The sequence below is a fragment of the Megalobrama amblycephala genome, linkage group LG17 (genome assembly GCF_018812025.1).
Source record: "Megalobrama amblycephala isolate DHTTF-2021 linkage group LG17, ASM1881202v1, whole genome shotgun sequence".
In the NCBI taxonomy this organism is placed as follows: domain Eukaryota; kingdom Metazoa; phylum Chordata; class Actinopteri; order Cypriniformes; family Xenocyprididae; genus Megalobrama; species Megalobrama amblycephala.
In genome coordinates, this window is record NC_063060.1 from 24,778,054 (window position 1) to 24,804,225 (window position 26,172).

Here is a 26,172-nt window from a genome sequence, read left to right on the forward strand (position 1 = left end):
ACCATTTTTAATAAAAAAAACAAACAAACAAAAAAAAAAAAAAAAACGGAAAACCTATGCGCTTTGGCCGTTCATTTAAACAACAATGCCGTTTTGGTTCCTGAAAACGGGTTTAAAGGTACAAGTTTTTGAAAAACTATACCATTATCGTCTCCGTGTAAATTACAAAATGTGAATTTGTCAAAACAAGACACATAGAATTGTTATCGTTTACTTCCTTGAAACGGTCTAAAGGCACATAGTGCTTCTTTACAAAGTGACGACGCCAACTACTGGCCTGGCAGCATGATACAGCATTTTTAGTCGTTTTCATGGATCCGTGTGAACGGAGATCTTTGACTATAACATTGTCTGTATGCGGAAAAACACAAAGAAGTACAATAAGTACATCTTTGTCATGTAAACGTACCCTTAGTTTCAAATGTTGAAATTAATTTAGTGCATAATGTACAGAAAATTATTATTCATTTTAAAATCGTCTCTTATAAGAATGCATTTAACAGTGTTAGACATTTGTTGAACAATGTTGCATTTTTTTAATTGAAATATTATAAAACATCTTAAAACAGTCTTTTTTGCTCTACAAAAAGAATGTGTTCTGCTTCATACAACCGCTTTATGAAAAACAAAGTTTATCCAGAATCGTTTAAATTCTTTGAGCTGCAACAGCATTACGTATACATAAAAAAAACAAAAAAAAAAAACCAGGACGGCATCAAATATCAAGGGCAGTTCAGGAGACGACACAACGTAACTGAAATTCAAGGACAGTTATACTTGTTTTGTGAGGACAGAACAGCAGATTTTTAGAAAATAAATGTTAAAAAAAAAAAAAAAAAAAAAAAAAAACTTTTTCCACTTTTCTAAAATAACAGCGTATCCACTTTCTGATGAAGTCTCTTCCATCAGGGATATTTAATGCGAGTCACGAACAGCGTTAGTTCAGCTCCGGTCCTTGTTTGCCTGTTCTGTCCTGAAGAACTATCGTTCAGTGTGTGATCAGGAATAGAGACACTTGACCAGTGTCTCAGAGTTCAGCTCTAGGCCACAGTGACGAATCGGCCCCCTTTACTGCTCTGCTGCGCTGCCGCCACGCGCTGGTCCTTCAGAATGCGAAACCGCTCATTGAGGGTCATTCCAGTCTGATAAAGAAAAGCAGAACAATCAAGGTGACCATCGGGTTTACCAGAATTGATCTTGATATTACAAGATGTAAATGTGTTTCCAGGAGCTGTTTGGGAACAGACTGCTTTTTCTCCAAATAGGAAAGCAAAACACAGATTAAAGTACTTAGTGGAATATTTTAAGAAGGATTTCTTAAGTGCGTGTAAATGATTTGAACTAGATAACTGGATCAGGCATTTTTGGTTTCAGTAAAAAATTAATTGTAATTGAATTATGGTCATCTAATATATACACGTTTCAGTGACTTGACTATCAATGTAATTGTGATGTGTCCTACCTGCTTTCCAACACTGTTGATATCAAACTGCAGGGCGACACCTTTAGGAGGTTTCCTCTCTGGCTCTTCTTTAGGTGGAGGTGAAGAGCGTGTTGGAGTCACGGGATGCAGCGACCAGGACTGAGCAGGCCTGCAATGGGGAGAAAGTTATGTTAGTTATGCGCTTCAAGACTCTTCAAAGCATTCACAACATCCCAGAAAGAGCTTCAAAAGGTTAAACCTGTCAAACTAAAATAAGACGAAACAAATGGATGTGGTTAAAGAAAATATACAGCTTATCTGGACATTTTTATGAGCATAATTTCAAAAACAAAAACACCAACCACAAATCAAAATGTCTGAATGACAAGCATTTTATGTGTTATGAAATTATGCATCTGGGTGTAATAAAATGTAATCATACTCGGGCTGTGTTCTAGCTGTGGGGTTGTCTATTGACACAGTGAGGATGCCACTGTTGTTTGTAGGAGTGCGCCACCTGGTGGAAAAAGGGGGAGAAATCAGCAAGGGTTTTTTGAAAGAAGTAACTTATGCTCAGCTGCATTTATTTGATAAGCAACAATACCGCAAAAACAGTAATATTGTGAAATATTACAACTTAAAACAGTTTTCTATTTTAATAATGTAATTTATTCCTGTGACTTCAGCATCATTACTCCAGTGTTCAGTGTCACAATCCTTCAGAAATCATTCCAATATGCTGATTTGATGAAGAAACATTTATTATTATCAAAGTTGAAAACGGTTGTGTTGCTTAATATTTTTGTGAATTCTTTAATTGAATAGGAAGTTATAAGGACCAGCATATATTTGAAATATAAATATTTTTCAACATTATAAACATCTTTACTGGCAATTTTGATCAATTTAATGCATCCAGTATTAATTTCTTTAAAAAAAATGGGTCTGATGTATAAATATAAATGTATATCTTAATAACCCATAATATTAACAACTTGAAGCAGCAATATCACTCAAAAAAAAAAAAATGACCACATAGAAAGAAAAAAAAAAAAAAAAAAAAAAACGTAAAGAATGGGGTTTACTTACGAGTGAGTTCTCTGTGTGGCTTGAGCAGACTGTGTCTTCTGAACTTGTGCATGAACCTATTTATTAAAAATAAAAAAAAAGAAGAAAAAAAGAAATTGTATGAGACAGGGAGTCAAAACAGTACAATCACATTTTATTGGTCTTATGTTATAATTCATAATTAAAATTAGTATTTTGACTACAAATTTATATTGAACATCCAGTCAGTTGTCACTATTTAAAGGGTTAGTTCACCCAAAAATGTAATTTGTGTCACCCATAAGACCTTCGTTCATCTTCGAAACACAAATCAAGATATTTTTGTTTTCTGAACCACACGTAGGCAACAACGTCATTGAACCTTTCAAGAAAGATCCAGAAAGATAGTAAAGACATGGTTAAAATAGTCAACGTGACTACAGTGGTTCAACCTTAATGTAATGAAGCGACAAGAATACCTTTTGTGTGCAAAAAAAAAAAAGAAAAAGATTATCAAAAATATCTTAATGAGGATGAAGATGAACGGGTCTTACGGGTTTGGGACAACATGAGGGTGAGTAAATAATGACAGAATTTTCATTTTTGGGTGAAATAACCCTTTAAGTAAAAAACAAACAAAAAAAACCCTACAGCTTACAATTCTGAACTAATGGTTCAATGAGACCGATTCAGTAAGTTTATTCACTGAAGGATTTGTCAGACTGATTTGAAATGACAGCCTGTGCGTTTGATTTTTTTTTTTTTTTTTTTCTGCTGGCATGCTAATATACGAACTTCAGGGCTGGAAGGACCAGTTTCTAATTTAAACATTTTATAAAGAAATGTGAGTGTGACTCAAGAGCCAATGTGTAATAAAATACTTAAGCTGACAGATGCAAAGAAAATGTGTTCAAAGCTTTCATGTAAAACATGTCATTTTGTGAACACAAATTCGTATAAATGCATAAATACAGAGCAATCATATTATTAAACACTTAAACATGTTAAGCATGTTTGCTGTGTTACTCACTGAACAAACAAAAGGCTCTTCAAAATTTGAAGAGGATGTCACATCAGAACCAAATTCAGCATATTGCCAGAAGGATTTTTTCAATGGATGCACTAGTGACAACAAGCAATAAAGTTAACAGCTTCTATGCTGCTCATCTGCCAGCATCACTGTGTGATCTCTGGGCTGCAAGATAATTAGCTCCTTACTTTAAGTCCTCTTCTGAAGAGGAAGGTGGCCTGTCGTGCTTCTCTCTGTGTTTGTTGAGCCGATGGAACATTCCTGTAAAGAGCAGATGATCAACAGAAGACAAACATTTTCACATTACTGAGACGACTTGAAGAGAGAGAGAGAAAAAAAGAAGAACATTCCTCTTATTTTTCAACCCTTCCCACAACGCCACACTCTAAACAGTTTCCAATGATATTAAGTCCCTCCCAAATTTTTTCCTCATTGATTAGCCTGCTTTACTTAGGATTACATCACATCACTCGACTCGCATTGTGGGTTGTGTTCACATGACATTCTTCGTTTCACTTAGTGTTGTCAAAAGTACCGACTTTGGTGCCGAGTTGATACTGAAGTTCTAAAAATGTGATGATACCAGCATTTCCCCCCTGCTGTTGAGCAGATTCTTAAACACCTATGATTGGCCATTGTGTTCACGTGCTCAACGTGATGTGTGTATGATTGGCTACAATGATCAATGCTTCAAAAGCATGTTGTAAACAGACATCTTTGATGCTCTTCACTGAACGCTTACACAGATACACACGGGAGCTTTTGAAAGCAGGCATCTTTCAGCTGATCCGTCTATCAGTGGATATATTAGGGATCTGCTGATAGATGCCGGCTTTTAAAACGCTACCGTGTGTATCTGTGCAAGCGCTCTGTGAAGAGTGTCAAATTTTGTCTATTTATTGAATGTCTATTTACCGACCACATTGCATGAACAACGGCCAATCAGAGGTGTTTAAGAATCCACTCAAGAGCACTCAAAATGCTAGGGGGAAATGCTGGGATTGTCACATTTTTTTAAATTTCTGTATGAACTTGGTACCGAAGTCGGTACTTTTGACAACACTAGTTTCACTGAATTACAAATTTAATAATGACATTTAACCTGTATTTTTTAGTTTCATGCATATTTCAGAAACTATAATTTATAAAAGGTATACCATGTAACTTTTGGCCCTCTAATAGTTAAATAACAAAACTGCATGAATTTTGGGGGAGAACATCGTTTTTGTTGTGCTTTGGCTCTGTGTGACTGTGCGGATGAATAAGACCCTTCACTATAGATAATGCTTTACAATGAACTCTGTTAGAGAACTAAATATATCAATTTATCTGTGCACTAAAATACCTTGCCCACCTGTTGAGTAATAAAAATGCCATCTCTGCATCACTTTCACATTTCAAATCCCTCAGTTCTTCTCATCTTCAAAAAGCAAAGTCAATGTTGATTCTTGTTTTATTACAAGCTCTGTTGCATTGTCTTTTTGCCAGGAGGACTCAACTCTGTTCTGCACTTTTTTTTTTTTTTTTTAAACGAGTGATTCCTTGGAGGTTTGAGATTTATCTGCTCCATGTCAACCTTTCTCACTCGTGACAACTAACCTATGCCACTGCCACACCAAATACATCAAACTAGCCGGAGTAACTTTGCTCTATTTACGGATATGATGAGACACGCACGGGCGAGTGACGCATGTTCACAATTTCCCACAAAAACCATCCTGACAGGTCTAAAATATAAACACTTATAACTGGCTTACCATAGTGAATCAGGGTAAAACAAAAATACATTTTGGAAGAAGGATTGATGCATGTAAAAAATGAAAAAAGGTTACATAGTGTAACTTTAAGCATGATGTTTTTATGAGCTACATATTGGCTTCTGTTGCACCATTTTTTCACATGTGCTTTCACAAGGCACTGCACATAGCAACCACACAGCTTCCAACTTTATCTCAGATATTAAAACAAAAAAGTCATCTCACCATTTTCTGCGAAGCCGAAAGGGTCTGTGAGAAACTGAGCCCTGAGGTTTGTGGGAGTCCATCTGTCTGTTTGGTCTCCTCTGGAGCTGCATCTGTCGCCGCTGGGTGTTGCGCCGTTGGACAAATGGCTGAGATCTCTGAGACAAGTGAAAACAAGTATAAATTCATTCACACATGTATGACAACAAAATCACCCTTTAACCCCAAAGTTTGACCATCCCCAAACTAATTACCCTAATCGCCCTTCAACAACAAGATCAGTTTCCACACCTGGTTCAAAGCTGCATTGTTGGGCATCTGCCGGTTCAGCATTGGCCGGTTCTGAACAGGTCTGTTCTGGGCAGGTCGGTTGAGTGGACTGATCCCTTTAAGCAGAGTGGCATTTTTTCTTGCTGCTAAACCAGTGATGACCCCCTGCCCACGCCGCCTGGCCACCGTCGGAGGAAGCGTGCGGTTTTGGCCGAAGCGTTTGTTCACAATACCTCCTACAACTGGCCCAAAAAAGTTGCAGACGTTCATCAGATTTGGCAGAACTGCTTTGCATACAATAAATCGCTGAAGTAATTGTGAATATGTTGTTATATTGTGGCTCTTGGTCAAATTTGTAATTCTAAAACATGCTTTCAAACAACAACTTTTTAAAAAGAGAGAAATATTATGGAATCTTCTTCCCTCAGCATAAAAGTTTTAAATAAAAGGTAGTCTTTTATCTCCCATTTCTGACTTCTTTTCTCGCAATTGAGAGAATGTTTTTATTACGTGGCAGAAACACGCTTCCATAGAATTATAAACTTAGATGGTTTCTGTAATAAATCAATAAAAAGAAGAAAATGTCACATTCTGACCTCTTTTAGATGGCACTCCAGGTCTTCCAGAGCCAGTTTTCTTCCCCTGGGTGAAGCGACCTTTAACAGGGAGTCTGTACTTTGCCTTCTGGGCCTGGAATTGTTTCTGCTTCCTATTCAGCCGGATTATATCATCTGTGGAATAAGAAGGCAGTAAATTTGAGCAAAGTAAACTATATAAATCGCATCATACAAAGTGTTGTTTTGTTCAATTAAACACTAAAAATAACAGTACGTACATCAAACAAAAACACAGTTATGATACATGAAGGTGAATTCAATAAAACATGCCTTAAATATGTATTGAAAAAACAGTAATTAACAATCTAGTTAAAAAATGATGCTCAGGAAATGTAGTTAATCGCAGTCAAGCTATCACTCTAACGTAAACGTCGTTACAATACAACACAACATTAATAAAGGTGGTACTTCTATTACATTCCGATACCAAGGGATTGCTGAAATAAAATCTAAAATATAAGAATGCTAATCAGCTAAACACATCCAGCTAGTTTTATCTGTGGCATTACCTAAAGACATGTCGACCTTATCGAGACCATCTGTACTTCCACCACCAAACGATTGAAAGCTAGATTTGCTCATTATGTAGACCGCTCGATGTTAGATATGAAAAAGCAAACACACTGCCTTCACGTTAGATCCAAAACCACAGGTGAACAAACTGAGCCTAGCAAACTAGCCAGCTTTCATTGCGCACTCAAAGCTTCTGCGCCTGCGCCGAACTACGCACATCGCGCTGGGGCTCTTGGGAAATGGAGTTAGCTCTGGAAATACTAAGGATTCAATTTCTTCATGTAGAGTTTGTACAAAATAAAATGGAGCGATACTTTATTTATATATATATAATTACGACAAGACGTGAACGCACTAAAATATATACATATTTATTTATATTTTAGTAACACAAATGTTACCAAACAGCAAATGAATGTCAGCCCCGCCCCTGACAGTCATTGGCCAATGAGTGTTGAGTGTTACAAAACTAGCTACACGTGAGAGAAGTAGTCTGCAGAATTTGCCTTTTGTTTCAGTTGTTCGGGGAACAAATCTTTCTGTTAGGTTCTATTTTCCTAATGCATAGCCCAACGTATGCAAATTACCTTGCTGTTATTATCTGACGTCTATCTGTGTATGACTAGTTTGTATTCGACGTGCTTGTACATCAGACACAGCAGAAGAGCGCTGCTCCTCCGTGCCCTCAGCGATCCTAACACAACTCTACTACATTACAACAGCATGTCTGTAAACAAGCGCAGCCTGAAGCGCCAGAAAGAGTCACCGAGCAGCAGCGCCGGGGGGAAACAGCCGAAGCTGACAGCCGAGAGAGGGAGAGAGTCCGGCTGGCTGCTGAAGGAAGTGACTGAGCTCCGCAAAGACGCGCAGGGATGCGAGTTCAACAAAAAGCGCCTCCGCTACTTATCAAGCACCCAGAAAATCAAACAGGGCTCCGATGGGGTCCTCTACTGGATGTCTCGCGACCAAAGAGTCCAAGGTAAAATATACAGAGAAAAGAGAAAGTAGCTCAGTCAAATTAAATACAATTCAGTTACACTACTGTTCAAAAGTTAGCGGTCTGATGTTTTTATTTGACCAAAAATACAGTAAAAACAGTAATGTGGTAAAATATTACTACAACTAGTATAGTAGTAGTAGTAGTATGCACACTTATGCTGTTTATGTTGCAGATAACTGGGCACTGATCTATGCTCAGCAGCTGGCCTTGGTTGAGAAGCTTCCTCTGCATATCTGCTTCTGCTTGGTGCCTCGATATTTGGATGCAGCTTACAGACAGTACGCCTTCATGCTAAAAGGACTGCAAGAAGTGGCAAAGGTACAAATATATTATATCATGACTTAGAGACATCATTTGCATGTCTGGGTTTGACATGTATGCTGCATATAAACAAACCTGCTTTTGCTAATTATTGGTTAGATTTAGCTGTGAATTAGGCCACGCCCTTTTCCAAAATCAGTGTTTCTAATTGGCTGGGGCTGCACACCTTTGTAGTAGGGAGATGTAATGTTTGGTATTTTAATAAAATTGAATAAAATGTCTCTTGTTACAGGAATGCAAAAGCCTGGATATTCGGTTCCATCTGCTGTCAGGAGAACCTGAGCAAAATCTGCCAACCTTTGTTAAAAACTGGAACTTTGGAGCTGTTGTCACTGACTTTAACCCTCTCAGAATCCCCCTCCAGTGGACTGAGACTGTTAAGAAGCACCTTCCGTCTGACATCCCTTTCGTTCAGGTGTGCCAGCCATCTGTTATCACTACTATAAATGCTCATTTCTGCAAGTACATACTGATTTTAAACCACGTTACTTTTTCATGCTACTTTAAATCAAGGTTGATGCACATAATGTGGTGCCATGCTGGGAAGCATCTGAGAAGCTGGAATATGGAGCCAGGACAATACGGGGCAAAATCACTAAACTTCTCCCAGAATTCCTCACAGAGATTCCGCTTGTAGACACTCATCCACACTCCTCTTCTCAAACAGCAAAGGTTTGATTCCATACTAGCTGTACCAGAGATATGATTTTTACGTATTTATATTAATTTCTGTATTTTATTTTATATGAAGTATGACTCATGTGAATTGCGTAAATCTGAGGAAAAAATTTCTACATTTTCAAATACATAAATACATGTATTTAATAAATGTAAAATACATGTAGTAGTAGTAGTAGTAGCAGTAACAATAATAATAAAAACAAGAATAATAATTATTATTATTATTATTATTTTTTTTTTTTTACCAAACCATAGTATTATTAGAATGACAATGTCTTTATTGATTTCATTTTTATAATTTAAATAATAATAATAATAATAAATATTGTTAAATTAGTGTTTCTTCTTCTTCTTCTTCTTCTTCTTCTTATTATTATTAATGCAATAATTAATAACAATTTATTATCTTTATTTATAATATATAATTAGTAATATAATATATAATATAATTAGTAATATAATATATAATATAATTACTAATTATAATATATAATAAAAATATATAATTAAGTATTTTTGGAATGGTAATATAAATAGTGGTAATATATTACATTTTGTAATTCTAATGTTGAAATTTTGCTCATTATGTTATTGATTTTTTTTTTTTTTTTTTTTTTTTTTTTCAATATAAATTTTGTTATTTTTGTCTTTTCTTTTAATAACTCAAGTTCGAAATAAAGACTACTACTACTACTACTACCACATATATACACACTCACACAAACAAACCTTTATGTTAGATGCGATTAATCATGATTAATCAATTTGACTGCACTGTATTTTTATGTTTTTTTTTATATGTTATTGTTTTTGTTGTTGTATAGTCAAACTGAATGGGGAAAATCAGGTTTTCCTTCTTTTTTGTCCATAGCTGATCACATCCCTGTTGTAGTCTATGAAGCACATTTGGTGTTTTGTTTATTGTTGCCATTCAAATGCATGATGACAGTAAATCCTTGTTCTACTTATAAAGGTGTTTTCCCTTTATTTTGAAATCCCTCTGTCTTTCAGCCAGTAAATTGGGAGAAGTTGTTGTCGTCTCTTGAGGTGGACCGGAGTGTTGGCGAGGTGGAATGGGCTCAGCCTGGCACCTCTGCCGGCATGGCCATGTTGGAGTCCTTCATTGACCAACGACTGCGTTTCTTTTCCACCCACAGGAACAATCCCAACTGTGACGCTCTAAGCCATCTCTCCCCCTGGCTCCACACCGGTCAGTTTGCACTCCGTCTGTATGTATGTTCCAATTTCCAATTATAGATGCAGTTAAAGGTGCAGTGTGTAAATTTTACCGGTATCTAGCGGTGAGGTTGCGAATTGCAATATATAGAAAAGCTACGGTGGCCAACACAGGACAAATATGTCATTGTCTAAGACAGCAGAGAGTAGCCAGTCAAGCAAACGCGTTCTGTTGAGCAGTTTGTCCGTTTAGGGCTGCTGTAGAAACATGTCAACATGTTAACATGTAAGAGGAACTGCGGTGTATGAAGATAGAAATGGCTCATTCTAAGGTAATAAAAACATAATGGTTCATTATGTAAGGTCTTTATACACCACTGAAAATATACAGTGGCTACGGAAAGTATTCAGACCCCCTTAAATTTTTCACTCTTTGTTATATTGCAGCCATTTGCTAAAATCATTTAAGTTCATTTTTTTTTCCTCATTAATGTACAAACAGCACCCCATATTGACAGAAGAACACAGAATTGTTGACATTTTTGCAGATTTATTAAAAAAGAAAAACTGAAATATCACATGGTCCTAAGTATTCAGACCCTTTGCTCAGTATTTAGTAGAAGCACCCTTTTGATCTAATACAGCCATGAGTCTTTTTGGCAAAGATGCAACAAGTTTTTCACACCTGGTTTTGGGGATCCTCTGCCATTCCTCCTTGCAGATTCTCTACATTTCTGTCAGGTTGGATGGTAAACGTTGGTGGACAGCCATTTTTAGGTCTCTCCAGAGATGCTCAATTGGGTTTAAGTCAGGGCTCTGGCTGGGCCATTCAAGAACAGTCACGGAGTTGTTGTGAAGCCACTCCTTCGTTATTTTCGCTGTGTGTTTAGGGTCATTGTCTTGTTGGAAGGTAAACCTTCGGCCCAGTCTGAGGTCCTGAGCGCTCTGGAGAAGGTTTTCGTCCAGGATATCCCTGTACTTGGCCGCATTCATCTTTCCCTCGATTGCAACCAGTCGTCCTGTCCCTGCAGCTGAAAAACACCCCCACAGCATGATACTGCCACCACCATGCTTCACTGTTGGGACTGTATTGGAGAGGTGATGAGCAGTGCCTGGTTTTCTCTACACATACCGCTTAGAATTAAGGCCAAAAAGTTCTATCTTGGTCTCATCAGACCAGAGTATCTTATTTCTCACCATCTTGGCAAACTCCATGCGGGCTTTCATGTGTCTTGCACTGAGCAGAGGCTTCCGTCGGGCCACTCTGCCATAAAGCCCCGACTGGTGGAGGGCTGCAGTGATGGTTGACTTTCTACAACTTTCTCCCATCTCCTGACTGCATCTCTGGAGCTCAGCCACAGTGATCTTTGGGTTCTTCTTTACCTCTCTCACCAAGGCTCTTCTCTCCCGATAGCTCAGTTTGGCCGGACGGCCAGCTCTAGGAAGGGTTCTGGTCATCCCAAACGTCTTCCATTTAAGGATTATGGAGGCCACTGTGCTCTTAGGAACCTTAAGGTGTGTGGCTTTCCTAATCAAGTCCGAATCAGTAAAATCAAACACAGCTGGACTCAAATGAAGGTGTAGAACCATCTCAAGGATGATCAGAAGAAATGGACAGCACCTGAGTTAAATATATGAGTGTCACAGCAAAGGGTCTGAATACTTAGGACCATGTGATATTTCAGTTGTTCTTTTTTAATAAATCTGCAAAAATGTCAACAATTCTGTGTTTTTCTGTCAATATGGGGTGCTGTGTGTACATTAATGAGGAAAAAAATATGAACTTAAATGATTATAGCAAATATGTGCAATATAACAAAGAGTGAAAAATTTAAGGGGGTCTGAATACTTTCCGTACCCACTGTAGTTATGTATATTATATTGTATTTCTTTCAATAAAGCCTCCTAAAATGTACACATTGCACCTTTAAGAGGTTATAATAGTTACGAGTGATATGTTTTCTCTTGAAGGTCAGTTGTCTGCTCAGCGTGTCGTGAGGCAGGTCAAACAAGAAAAGAACGCCAGCGAGTCTGTGGCGTCTTTTACTGAGGAACTGGTGGTGCGCAGGGAGCTCGCTGACAACTTCTGCTTCTACAACCACAACTATGATGATATTTCAGGTGAGTGCTGTGTCACTCGCTTCAATCACACAGATAACAAGATTGTAGCTAATTTGCCATCTTATTCTTGGCCTTTGTTTAAATATTTCTTTATCTCTCTGCACAGGTGCGTACGATTGGGCGAAGAAGACTTTGCAGGAGCATGCTAAGGACACCAGACAGTACCTTTACACAAAAGAGCAGTTGGAGAACGCCAAGACCCATGATCAGCTGTGGAATGCCGCACAGGTAACTCAACAACAGTTTTACACGGAACAACTTTAAAGTAGCTTTTTTGGTTGTTTTATAATCACTGTGATGGCAAAACCAGTGAATTTTGATCTTTAATCTGTTGAAATGAAGTTTGCTGGTCTGTTGTAGCGTCAGCTGCTGTCCGAAGGGAAGATGCATGGGTTTCTGCGCATGTACTGGGCAAAGAAGATCCTGGAATGGACTGCCTCCCCTGAAGAAGCCCTCTCTATTGCTATATATCTGAATGACCGTTTATCTTTAGACGGCTGCGATCCCAATGGATATGTGGGTGAGAGACATAATGATGTTTTGATTGCTCTAAGCATTTCAAATATTTTCTTAATAATAATAATATGTTAATAATAATAATAAATTAAGTCATTAATGCTAAGAATAGAAAATTTTATTTTAAATTGTAGTAACATTTCACAATACTACTGGGTTTTTTTTTTACTGTATTTTTGATCAAATAAATGCAGCCTTGTTGAGCAGAAGAGACTTCTTCTTTCAAAAACATTACCAAAGCCAAACTTTTTGAGTGAAAATGTCTTTATACTTGATTATGTTGTTCTTTAATATTTTTCACAGGATGCATGTGGTCCGTCTGTGGCATCCATGACCAGGGCTGGGCAGAGAGGCCCATCTTTGGGAAAATTCGCTATATGAATTATGCTGGCTGCAAGCGGAAGTTTGATGTGGCCCAGTTTGAGAGGAAGTACGCTGCTATGAAGATCTCCAAAAAAGACACCAAAAAATCTTTGTAGTTTAATTTGTCAAAATTCTGAAAACAATTTTCAATGATTGTACTTGTTTTTCTCCAGACATTTTTTTTTCTTTTTTATCAAGTTTATTAATAAGATGCTATGTTTGTTATTTTGCATAAGTGCTATTGTCTTTTTTTAAGTCTTGTGTTTACATGTAGTACTTCTGATATTCTTTTTTATGGATCATTGGACCTACATCTGTGATGTTACAAAGTACTTTAGGGTGATGCATCGTAGATTTCATAAATGCAATGTATAGACATTATACTATTGTATTTCTGCCTTTTTATGTGTAATGGTGGAAGAATCATTCCACCAAAAAATAAAAACTTTGTTACAAATATCTCTCATATTGTGCTTCAATACAGTGCCTGGTCTTCAAGCTCATATTGAGCATCTCTAACAGTGGTTATCAACACTAGGGGGCCTCAGCAAACTTCTAAGAGGGCCACAGGATGCCTTAAAAGGAATTGACAGCTGTTTTATTGGGCTCTGTGTCACATCAGAGTGTAGAAACATAGATAAAGATCGAAAGTAAACAGGTGAAACGTGTCCAATAAATTGGAGTTTCAGAGATCTTATTACAGTATTCCACTTTTGAGTAAGAGACATTACCTCATACAACAATTCACTATACAAACATCTGCGAAATCAAAATGACTATCGCTATAAATTAATCTATAAAGCTCATTTTTTACTTCATTAAAATACAAAAAAAAAAAAAAAAAATCAAGATATACAGTAAACTGAATATTTCTTTTTTATTAACAAAATACCAGAAGAGCAATTTTTCTAAATGTATATTAGCTATGTTTTAACTTTTAAAGGGATAGTTCACCCAAAAATGAAAATATGATGTTTATCTCCTTACCCCCAGTGCATCCAAGATGTAGGTGTCTTTGTTTCTTCAGTAGAACACAAATTATGATTTTTAACTCCAACCGTTGCCGTCTGTCAGTCAAATAATGCTAGTGAATGGGAACTTCTACTATAAGAGTAAATAAAACTTGCACAGACAATTCCAAATTAAACCCTGCGGCTCGTGACGACACATTGATGTCCTAAGACAGGAAACGATCGGTTTGTGTGAGAAACCGAACAGTATTTATATCATTTTTACCTCTAATACACCACTATGTCCAACTGCGTTCAGCACTCGTCTAGTGAGGTCTGATCACGCTCTGACAACGGCAGTGATGTCTCGCGCTTATACTTCAATGAGAGCTAGACATCACTGCCGTTGTCAGAGCGCAATCAGACCTCACTAACGAGTGCTGAACGCGGTTGGACATAGTGGTGTATTAGAGTTAAAAAATGATATAAATACTGTTCGGTTTAATCGCACAAACCAATTGTTTCGTGTCTTAGGCCATCAATGTGTCGCTGAATGTAAAATATAATATGCCTTGTGTTGTCTTACCTCATTCTCATGCATGTTATTCTGAAATGAAGGTTTTTGAAATAAGACAATAGATATTTTAAATGGATAAATCATTCTTGCAATATATCCATTTTTTTGCAATCTTGATTTAATTATCCTATTGATGGAATGTCAGAAACAAATATATATTTCATAGCAAGTTATAAAAATGAGTGCAATGACTCTTTCAGGAAGTGTTTTCACACATTTTTTCCTAGAGCAAAACAGCAGGGCAAAAAGAAATTCCAAGTAGTAAATATGATCATCGCTATAATAGATAAAGGAGTGACAATGACAGCTCATCTGACTTCTGTTCTTTTTAATGGAGCAGGCAGTTAAAATGCAAGTTCTGATATTTCCTTTATACATATTTTGTTTAACATGTTACAATAAGGTCTCATTTTAGTTAAAATTAGTTAATGCATTAACTAACACAAACTAACAATGAGTATATTCTTACAGCATTTATGAACTTTTGTTCATGTAAGTTAATAAAAATGTTCATGTAAGTTCACAACATTAACTTATTAAATACAGCTTTTGATCTTAGTAATTAGTCAATTTTGAGATTACTTTAACAAAGATTAACAAACACTGTATTTTTCATTGTTAGTTCATGTTAAAGGTGCCCTAGAACTTTTTTTTAAAAGATGTAATATAAGTCTAAGGTGTCCCCTGGATGTGTCTGTGAAGTTTCAGCTCAAAATACCTTTTTTTAACTGCCTATTTTGGGGCATAATTAGAAATGAGCCGATTCAGGGTGTGTGGCCCTTTAAATCTCGTGCTCCATGCCCCAAGAGCTCGCGCTTGCCTTGAACAACATAAAAAAAGTTCAAACAGCTAATATAACCCTCAAAATGGATCTTTACAAAGTGTTCGTCGTGCAGCATGTCTAATCGCGTAAGTACAGTGTTTATTTTGATGTTTACATTGATTCTGAATGAATTTGAGGCTGTGCTCCGTGGCTAACGGCTAATGCTACACTGTTGGAGAGATTTATAAAGAATGAAGTTGTGTTTATGAATTATACAGACTGCAAGTGTTTAAAAATGAAAATAGCGATGGCTCTTGTCTCTGTGAATACAGTAAGAAACGATGGTAACTTTAACCACATTTAACAGTACATTAGCAACATGCTAATGAAACATTTAGAGAGACAATTTACAAATATCACTAAAAATATCATGTTATCATGGATCATGTCAGTTATTATTGCTCCATCTGCCATTTTTCGCTGTTGTCCTTGCTTGCTTACCTAGTCTGTTGATTCAGCTGTGCACAGATCCAGACGTTAATACTGGCTGCCCTTGTGTAATGCCTCGATCATGAGCTGGCATATGCAAATATTGTGGTCATACATATTAATGATCCCGACTGTTACGTAACAGTCAGTGTTATGTTGAGATTCGCCTGTTCTTCAGAGGTCTTTTAAACAAATGAGATTTATATAAGAAGGAGGAAACAATGGTGTTTGAGACTCACTGTATTTCATTTCCATGTACTGAACTCTTGTTATTCAACTATGCCGAGATAAATTCAATTTTTGAATCTAGGGCACCTTTAACTAATGTAGCTAATGTTAACAAATTGTAAAGTGTTACCTATATTTCCTTGAAAGTGTTTTAGCCAAAAATTCAACATTAAGTTGAACTGAAATGAATAGAAACAAGTATTTACAGGGCTGAATAAATATTAAAAAGTATTTAAATATACATAGATTGTCAGGAATATAAGTGAATTTATATTTATTTATTAAAAAGTCAAATGATATTGAAAACAACTAAGAAAAAGCATGTAAAAACAGAAACACAAACAACAACCTATTATATCAACTGATTCTTGCCCTCAACATTTGGCTATTTGGAATATTTAGCTAACAATATTTAGTCATGCAATTGTCAAAGTCCCCATATATAATCAATGAAATACAAGCACTTTTTACCTTGGATTTGACAGCTGATGTATTGGGCTCTGTGCAGAAGCATATAGATAAAGAGTGAAAAGTAAACAGGTGAAGGTGACCATTAAGTTATCAGTATTCCACCCTTGACACATTACCTCATGCACATACAGCAATTCACTATATAAACATCTGCGAAATCAAAAATAACAATCTGTCACTATAAATAAATCTATAGCTCATTTTTAGTAAATCATCCATTTATAGAATATATTTTGAATATTTCAAATTCACTGTATTTACTACATTCCTACAGAACAAAAATAGTAGAACACAACTATAGAATAGGCTATATAATGAAAAACGATCTATATAACCTCATCACATGGCAATGATACAAAATCTACCATGATCATTACATTCCAAAGTCCAATATAATGTAAAGTAGATTTTTTGGTGAGAATGATGGCAAATTTACTTGGTTACTGGAAACATTAAAGATTTACAATTGCTGTTAATATTCTGCATCATATTCTGTATTTTACAAGACACGATTAATTATTTTACAAGGATGCATTAAACTGATCAAAAATGACAGTAAAGACATTTATAATGTTGCAAAAGATATCTATTTCAAATATATACATTACTGTGCAAAAGTCTTAGGCACGTCAGTATTTTCACCCCCCAAAAAAGTTTTTAAGCCAGTTATTTATATCTTTTGCTGTAGTGTGTCAATAGGAAATATCCGTTCACATTTCCAAACATTCATTTTGCTATTAATTGTAATAATCCAGTGAGATTTTTGAATACACAGTAAGACTGATAACAGCCGGTGCTCCACATGGAGATCAGAAATCCGTCTGTGATTACATGAAGAAACAGATGAAACTGAGACAAACTAAATCCAGGAGAACTGTGGCCATGTCTCTAAGATGCTTGAAGAAACCTGCCTGCAAAGATACAGTACTGTGAAGAGTTTTAGGCACTTGTGTAAAAATGCTGTAAAGTGAGGATGTTTTTAAAAAATACTGTTATAAATAGATTTTATTTATCAATTAACTTATATTAACTAAATCAAAACATTATTTTGTGTGACCACCCTTTGCATTTAAAACAGCTCTTGTCCATTTTTTTCAGGTAGCTTTGGAGGCCGGTTTCTTAAAATCTCTTGGAGACACGGCCACAGCTCTTCTGGATTTGGTTTGTCTCAGTTTAATCTGTTTCTTCATGTAATCACAGACGGATTTCTGATCTCCATGTGGAGCACCGGCTGTTGTCAGACTCCTTGTGTATTCAAAAATCTCACTGGATTATTAGAATTAATAGCAAAATGAATGTTTGGAAATGTGAACGGATATTTCCTATTGACACACTACAGCAAAAGATATAAATAACGCTTGGGGGGTGAAAATACTGACGTGCCTAAGACTTTTGCACAGTACTGTAGTTCTGTCATAAAACTCTAGATGGCGCAAGCTGATAGGTCCTTAACTCAATCACATCATTCTGCATAGGGCACAGCTGATTGGTTCCTGCTGTATCAGTAGCCAACCTTCAAATACTTGGTCAGCATTTGCTGAAGCAGTTGCAGCATGCTTAAAACCTTCCACCTTCCCCAGCTCCACCTGTATAGATCTGCAGAGGGTAATTCATGTATGCTATATCGTACAGCATCAGCATGTCTTGCTCACAGCAGCGTGTCGTGTATGTATCGGCAGTAGCAAGTCCAGTGCAGCAGCAATAACAGCAGCAGCGTAGCAGATCTATTCCGCCAAGACCAAACATATCAACATGGTCATATCCATTACAATGCCAAACACTCTGAGAGTTGTCATGACAGAAATGTTGTGGTTTTGAACTTTGTATTAATCAAAGAATCCTTGAAAAGATTTATACAAAATAATAAAAAGTTATTTTAAATTGTAACAATATTTCACTACAAATAATTCATTTTTGTTCAAATAAACGCAGCCTTGGTGAGCATAAGAGACTTCTTTCAAAAACATAAAAAAATCTTACCAGCCTTTTTGAAAGACATCTCTTATGCTCATTTGCTCATGTAAATTCAACAGTCTGTCTATTTTCTAAATCGTCTTTTTTAACGTTTTTAATGAATGTGGCATAGCTTACACCCTTTATATCCATATAGAAACGTAAAATCGTGTCATTTATACAGTTCCAGTCCTCAAATTTGACTGGCTGTGGCACTCCAAGACTAGTCAGTGAGTATGACAGTGTTTCACTCCACTCTGTGTTTGCAGTGTTCCATGCAGTGCTGAGTGAAAGCGGAGCACAGTTGCCTGGAGCCAGGAGCTGTTTTACTGGAAGTCAGAGTATCAGTGTTTTTCAATGGAAAATGAGCAATCTCACTCCGCTCCACTCGTATACGTTGTTCCAGTCCGGCTTTCAGTCTTTGTGTTGCTTGGTGACACGCAAAACTTGATGCTTTGGCTTCTTTCGGAACTATTTTCATTGGCGGAGAAGAAATATACGCACTAACTGACCAATTTCTTTTAAAGTTATATTTTTGGGCTTCTATTAGACAGGACAGTAGGAGGAGAGACAGGAAACATTAAGAGAGGAAGAGGACCACGAGCCAAGACTCGAACTCAGGTCACTTGAGACTCAGCGACACTATATAAAGGCTGCACAGAAAAATACGGCACTGACTTTGTTACCAATTTCTTGTGAAAAATGTAAGTTAATCGATATAAAATACTTTTTTTAACATTTGCATTTAAAAATGTCCAACTTAAGGTACACAGAGCAAAAGTAAGGCGATAGGGAAAAATCTGGTTGTTCAAAAATTTTGGGCCAGAAGTTTTTTTTTTTTTTGGAAGAAGAAATTTATATTTTTATTCAGCAAGGATGCATTAAATTGATCAAACGTCACATTAAAGGGATATTACAAAATATTTCTATTTCAAGTAAATTCTGTTCTTTTGAACTTCCTATTTATCAAAGAATCACAAAAATATTAAGCAGCACAACCGTTTTCAACATTGATCATAATAATAGATGTTTCTTTAGCAGAAAACCATCATATCAGATTGATTTCTGAAGGATCATGTGACACTGAAGACTCGAGTAATGATGCTGAAAATTCAACTTTGACATTAAAGGAATAAATTACACTATTAAAATAGAAAACAGTTGTTTTAAATTGTAATAACATTTCACAATATTACTGTTTTTACTGTATTTTTGATCAAAATATATGCAGTCTTGGTGAACATAAGACACTTCATTCAAAAACTAAAGATCTAACCCCAAATTTTTGAGCAATATAGTGTACATGACTTTTCATGACATCATGATATAGCATTTGGATAAAAGAACTTGAACAGATACCCCTGTATTTTCTAGAGAGCGCTTGGCAGCCCACGAGGGTTGAATTTGACAGAAAATGAGACAGAATTGGAGGCAGAAAAAGAGGCAGAAACAACACTACGTAATGTGACCTTACTTATTGAGAGCTGACGATGGTCTTTTTGACACACCACCTCTCGGAACATTTCTCTGAAGCGTGAAGACATGAGGTTATACAGGATGGGATTGACCACTGAGCTCAAGTAGAAGAAGACACCAGAAAGAAGATGCACATACTCAAAGATATGGTGGTTCTCTTCAGTCCAGTCATCAATATAGCTCCACATGACACGATCAATGTGAAAAGGGGCCCAGCAGATTCCAAACACAATCACCAATGCACCTGTGAAATATTAAAAAAAGTATTAAGTATTATACTTTATTATTATATTTTAACTATTCCATATATTATATTATATATTGAGCAGAACTGACTTCATACATCCACTAAAAAAACAATCACCAAAACACCAGTCATTTCAAAAATGACTACGGAAAATGACGTTAATTCTGAGAATAGCTCTAGCATCATTTGTTTGCACACTATTGTAATCTGACATTCACACATTTTAAGTGTGGCGTAAGTATCCAGATACACTTAGAATGTGTTTAAATCTGTAAAACAAACTGTTACTCTTGGCACGCATCTGTATCTACTGACAGTATTTAATGACCAGATCTTAAGTATTTTGTTTGTATCTAAGTATCAAAGTAAATGTTGACATTTTTTGAGGATGACCACACAGAGTAGTGCCGACCAGCTATTACAATAAGCCAGATGTAGACTGACGCTATTAATAAATCAGATCCCCTTTGTATTTACAATAACATGACAAGAAGCTGATAAAGCACAGATGAGTATTTTCTGTTTATCAGGACAGATTATTCTCAACAAAGGTCCATGAGGTTTCTTCAACTGTAAAACCCTACACACAGGACAAGAATGTGTCATAACCGAAAGAGCAGGATTTGACTTTTTCTTTCTTTTTCTAGCATAATATTTAGAAAAGCATACTTGAGTTTTTCAGTTTGAACAACGAACACTGGAACTTTCTTGTTTACAATCTTTCACTGCTCACACTGATGGATTTGTGATTTCACATTTCACACTTTTCACACATTTGTAAACCCTGAGTTAACATTCTTTTTTCATATCTACAATATTAATAACAGCAGTTTTGGGGAAAGTTACTTTTAAAAGTAATTATACAATATTGTGTTACTCCCTAAAAAAGTAACTAATTGTGTTACCTGATTATTTTTTGTGGAAAGTAATATGTTACATTACTTTTGCGTAACTTTTTTTAACAAAATTTTAAGGTCCTTTTACACCAAAAGTGTAATGAATAGCCTCAGGATGAAGGAAATGCAAATTCACGCCTGTACAGTGGACAGTGCAGCTCAAAAACAATATTTCAGCTGTGCTTCAATTCTGGGACATAGAGAAGAACATTCAACACACTTACTTCAGCAATAAAAACAAAAAAGGAAACACAAATGTGATGTTTATCTAAAGACGTTTGTGCTTATTAGTATGGTCCATTGGATCATAAGGTCAACAGCAAAGACATTGGTTAAAGGGTTAGTTCACCCAAAAATGAAAATAATGCCATTAATTACTCACCCTCATGTCGTTCTACACCCCTAAGACCTTCACTCATCTTCAGAACACAAATTAAGATATTTTTGATGAAATCCGATGGCTCAGTGAGGCCTCTATTGAGAGCAAAGCCACTGAACCTCTCAAGATCCATGAGCGCCAAAGTCATGTGATTTCAGCAGTTTAGGCATTTGAGATCAGAATCACTAATTCGAAACAAAAGATTTGTAAAGCTCAGAAGCAGCGTTTTGAAATCGGCCATCACGAGATATTGTTGAAAAATCTTTATTTTGTTTTTTTGGCGCACAAAAAATATTCTTGTCACTTTATAATATTATGCTAGAACCACTGTAGTCACATGAGCTGTTTTAAATATGTTCTTTATGGATCTTGAGAGGTTCAGTGGCTTTGCTCTCAATAGAGGCCTCACTGAACCATCGGATTTCATCAAAAATATCTTAATTTGTGTTCCGAAGATGAATGAAGGTCTTACAGGTGTAGAATGACATGAGGGTGATTAATTAATGACATTATTTTCATTTTTGGGTGAACTAACCCTTTAATATAATGTTTAAATACATATAGCCTATATTTTTGTTATTTTACATATTTATTTAATGCAGATTTGCGTAATATTCTGAGTTTGCATTTCACTGTTTTTATTAATTTTCAGGAATACTGAATCTGTTTTTGTACAAGTAAGATGAGTAAATGCCTGCTCACATTTAGTCTAGATCTACAATAACCATCATGTTCACGCACAACACCTCTGCACCTTACTCACGATTTCTCTCAACATGGGGACAGGAGAGCACAAAGTAACTTGCGTTACTTGTGTTATTTGACAAAGTAAATCAGATAATTTCCTTTAAAATGCAAAAGTAATGCGTTACTTTACTTGTTACTTGAAAAAAGTAATCTGATTTCGTAACTTGCATTACCCACAACACTGAATAACATTGACTTGAAAAGTTTGTATGATGAGTGTGATGTGTTGCTTATCCATCTGTAGAAATATTGCAAAATAATCATACTTTAAATATTTTAAAGGAAAAGATGACTAGAAATAAAAATATGTCAAAAGCAATCGTGTGAAAAGACATTTAAATTAATTTACATCCAACCTGATTTGTTTTGACATGCTATATTATCTATCCCAAATTCAAAAGTGTAAAATGTTCCTCATCCCAGTGTTAGAAGTGGCTTTAAAATAAACATGAAATCAAAATTGACCTTTGTTACCTTTCTAATACATATTGGTCTTATTCGCTTATTTAATCGGTGCAAAGTAGGCTATTCCAAAGAAAACAAAATGTTTGTCTTTCTAATATTTAACCAAAATGTATAACTTCAGCCTCTGAAATGATTTTCTTTTTGTGGACACTTTAATGTTAGCCTCTAAAATGTGTTTAATGTGGTAATATCTAAATTAACTGACTTTTTTCAAAGTCAAGAAATACTACATTTACTAAATTGGTTGTACCAATGGCTCTCAACTTTTCTGACTCCTAAGCCAGCACCAATATTTAAAGGATTAAGGATTTTAAGGTTTGAGAATGAGGATTTTTTTGCTTTAAATTTCTACCCAATTAAGTATTTTAGAGCTTGGCATAACTAGAATAATGTATATTAATAAAATATATGAAAATGTCGGTGGTGTTATAGGATTAGTTTACTTTAAAATGAAAATTACCCCAAGATTTACTCACCCTCAAGCCATCCTAGGTGTATATGACTTCTTTCTGATGAACACAATAGGAGTTATATATTAATAAATATCCTGACGCATTCGAGCTTTATCAAGGCAGTGAAAGGGACCAACGAGTATAAAGCTCAAGAAAGTGCATCCATCCATCATAAACATACTCCACACGGCTCCGGGGGTTTAATAAAGGCCTTCTGAAGCAAAGCGATGCGTTTGTGTAAAAAAAAAATGCCCATATGTAACAAGTTATGAAGTAAAATATCTAGCTTCCACCAGACCGCCTTCCTTATTCAACTTACGAAGAAAGTGTAACTGACGCAACGCACCTTTTCTGTAAGTTGAATAGGGAAGGCGTAGGATGTAGCGTAAGCATTTTTGAACTGCAAGAGGCGTTACACTTTCTTCGTAAGTTGAATACAGAAGGCAGTCTGGCGAAAGCTAGATATTTTACATTATAACTTGAAAATATGGGTATTTTTTTCACACAAACGCAACGCTTTGCTTCAGAAGGCCTTTATTAACCCCCCGGAGCCGTGATGGATGGAAGCACTTTCTTGAGCTCCATACTCGTTGGTCCTGCTCACTGCCATTATAAAGATTGGACGTGTCGGGATATTTATCGCGAACTCCATGAACTTGTGTTCATCAGAAAAAAGAAAGTCAAATATACATAGGATGGCTTGAGGGTGAGTAAATCTTGGGGTAATTTTCATTTTAAAGTGAACTGATTCTTTGATTTACATGGCTTTTTCAGGTATATATATCACACTTTTAAACTTTATGCTACCTCATATATTCAGGTTTTCCAAGACTGTTGGAACTCTGGTTCTTCAAAATAGTATTTAAATGAAATTAAAATAACATATATCATGGGTTTAGCTTATTTTAATGTTTGTTTTGTCTTATTTTACATCATTTTAAGTTATCTTGATGCGCCTTGGAAGTTTGCTGATGCCCCTAGTGGGCCCTGGCCTCCAGGTTGAGAATAAGTGATTATACCAACAAAACTAAATTTAGGTGTTATATAAGGTATATAAGTAGCTTCTTAAAGTAACAATTACAGGTTTTCACTTTTTACAGTGTTCAATCCTTTCTTACTTCATCCCAAAACTTTTCATGATCCAATCAAGCCTCGATATATAAAGTTCCCTAGATTTTTCCACATTAAATATCCTTTTTCATTTGGTAATATGTCACATTATGAAAGGTGTGAATGCTGTTTCATGTTGACTTTAACCGTTAACCCTTATTACTGGCATACAGATCCCAACAGGAGGGGTAGCACTGGAACAGGACTCACAGAGCATTTTTGTGACTTGCCGATGACGTGCCCTCTGATTCACCCCATCCTGATTGATCCCAATCCTAGAATCAAAACATTCCCTTTCCCGATGCAGCTGCAGGCCGATCAGCACATACAGCACACTGATGGTCAGCATTGGCAATATGAAGAACAGCAGTGCTGTCACTTGCACCAGCAAGTTGTAGATCCACCTATCGTACACCAAGGTACACGTACGAGAATCGGGGAAAGTGAGTCCAGAAAGGGGCTTTAGCGTGTCCACGTCATGCAGAAAGGTATTGGGAAAGGCACACAACAGAGAGACGGCCCATAACGCGAGGATAACACGCTTGGCACGATCATGCGTCGCCACGTGTTTGGCGTGCAGAGGATACACCACTGCTCTGTAGCGCTCTGCACTCAAGGCGGTCACGTTGAGCACAGAGGCAAAGCAGACCATCTCGAACAGGCAGGTTTTGAAGTGGCAGCCAGCAGCGCCAAACAGAAAAGGATAGTTGCTCCAGAGCTCGTAAAGCTCCAGAGGGAGACCAAGCAACAGCACGAGGAGGTCAGAAATGGCCAAGCTGAACAGATAGTAGTTTGTCGTTGTGCGCATTACACGGTGACGGGCGATGACAATACAAGTCAGACTGTTGCCCAGCACGCCGACTACAAAGATGAGCAGGTAGGTGACACACATAGGCAGAAAGAAGGGTGAACGGCAAGGGCCGAGGTACTTCTCCAGGTAAGCGCTGCGGCTCAGACAAAGGTCTGACAGGTTCACTGTTCTGTTTTGACATTCTTCCTCTTTGGTGGAGCACCATGACGCATTCACAGCTGCGTAGAGGGAGTCTGGAGAGGAGCAGTTGAACTGGATCATTGGTTACCAGGAAGATTACCTGCAGAAGTTACAACAAAGATAGACATGGTTAAAGGGGTTTTAATTATTATTCTATACTATAATAATTACTTATTCAAGTAAGATTTTTTTTAAAGACATTAATACCTCTATATATATATTAATGCTATTAATACACTATTAATTATATATTATTAAAAAATTAGTTCACTTTTAAATGAAAATTACCCCAAGCTTTACTCACCCTCACGCCATCCTAGGTGACTTTCTTCTTTCTGATAAACACAATCGGAGATATATTAATAAATATCCTAAAAAATATCAATCTTTCGCCAGACCGCCTTCCGTATTCAGTAATTCAGTATTCCGTGTCAGTTAAGCCTTTTCCATAAGTTGACTAGGTAAGGCGTAGGACGTAGTGTAAGCTTTTTGAACTGCGAGAGGTGTTGCGCTTTAACTTGAATACGGAAGGCGGTCTGGCGGAATCTTGATATTTTACTTCATAACTTGTTAAATATGGATATTTTTTTTTTTTTACACAAACACATTGATTCACTTCAGAAGGCCTTTATTAACTCCCCAGAGCTGTGCGGATCATTTCTATGATTGTGTTCATCAGAAAAAATAAAGTCATATACACCTACGATGGCTTGAGGGTGAGTAAAGCTTGGGGTAATTTCAATTTGAAAGTGAACTAATCCTTTAAATATAATATATAACACACACAAATCATATATATATATATATATATATATATATATATATATATATATATATATATATATATATATATGAGGTAAGACATTTCTTGTAGTTTGTCATCAGGTTTGCACATATCTCAGGAGGGATTTTGGTCCACTCCTCTTTACAGATCCTCTC

At 36.3% G+C, this 26,172-nt stretch overlaps 3 protein-coding genes across 3 annotated transcripts; 1 reads left to right on the top strand and 2 right to left on the bottom strand.

Moving 5' to 3' along the window:
- Window positions 1–512: 512 nt before the first annotated feature.
- On the bottom strand, window positions 513–7,071 carry LOC125250529 (UAP56-interacting factor-like). The gene is made up of 9 exons (XM_048163163.1): window positions 6,858–7,071; window positions 6,328–6,462; window positions 5,753–5,973; window positions 5,483–5,619; window positions 3,689–3,761; window positions 2,513–2,568; window positions 1,866–1,940; window positions 1,463–1,592; window positions 513–1,142 (listed from the first exon to the last, which is right to left on the bottom strand). The coding sequence occupies exons 1-9, from the start codon at window positions 6,928–6,930 to the stop codon at window positions 1,041–1,043; spliced, it is 1,002 nt and encodes a 333-aa protein (XP_048019120.1). The 5' UTR covers window positions 6,931–7,071; the 3' UTR covers window positions 513–1,040.
- Window positions 7,072–7,315: 244 nt separating this feature from the next.
- On the top strand, window positions 7,316–13,498 carry LOC125250528 (CPD photolyase). The gene is made up of 9 exons (XM_048163162.1): window positions 7,316–7,840; window positions 8,034–8,179; window positions 8,415–8,597; window positions 8,696–8,854; window positions 9,875–10,073; window positions 12,011–12,160; window positions 12,267–12,388; window positions 12,521–12,680; window positions 12,980–13,498. The coding sequence occupies exons 1-9, from the start codon at window positions 7,438–7,440 to the stop codon at window positions 13,153–13,155; spliced, it is 1,698 nt and encodes a 565-aa protein (XP_048019119.1). The 5' UTR covers window positions 7,316–7,437; the 3' UTR covers window positions 13,156–13,498.
- Window positions 13,499–19,783: 6,285 nt separating this feature from the next.
- nmur1b (neuromedin U receptor 1b) lies at window positions 19,784–25,320 on the bottom strand. Its single transcript, XM_048163954.1, has 2 exons — window positions 24,453–25,320; window positions 19,784–20,190 (listed from the first exon to the last, which is right to left on the bottom strand). Exons 1-2 carry the CDS (start codon window positions 25,312–25,314, stop codon window positions 19,841–19,843), a joined length of 1,212 nt encoding a protein of 403 aa, XP_048019911.1. The 5' UTR covers window positions 25,315–25,320; the 3' UTR covers window positions 19,784–19,840.
- Between the last annotated feature and the right edge of the window lie 852 nt (window positions 25,321–26,172).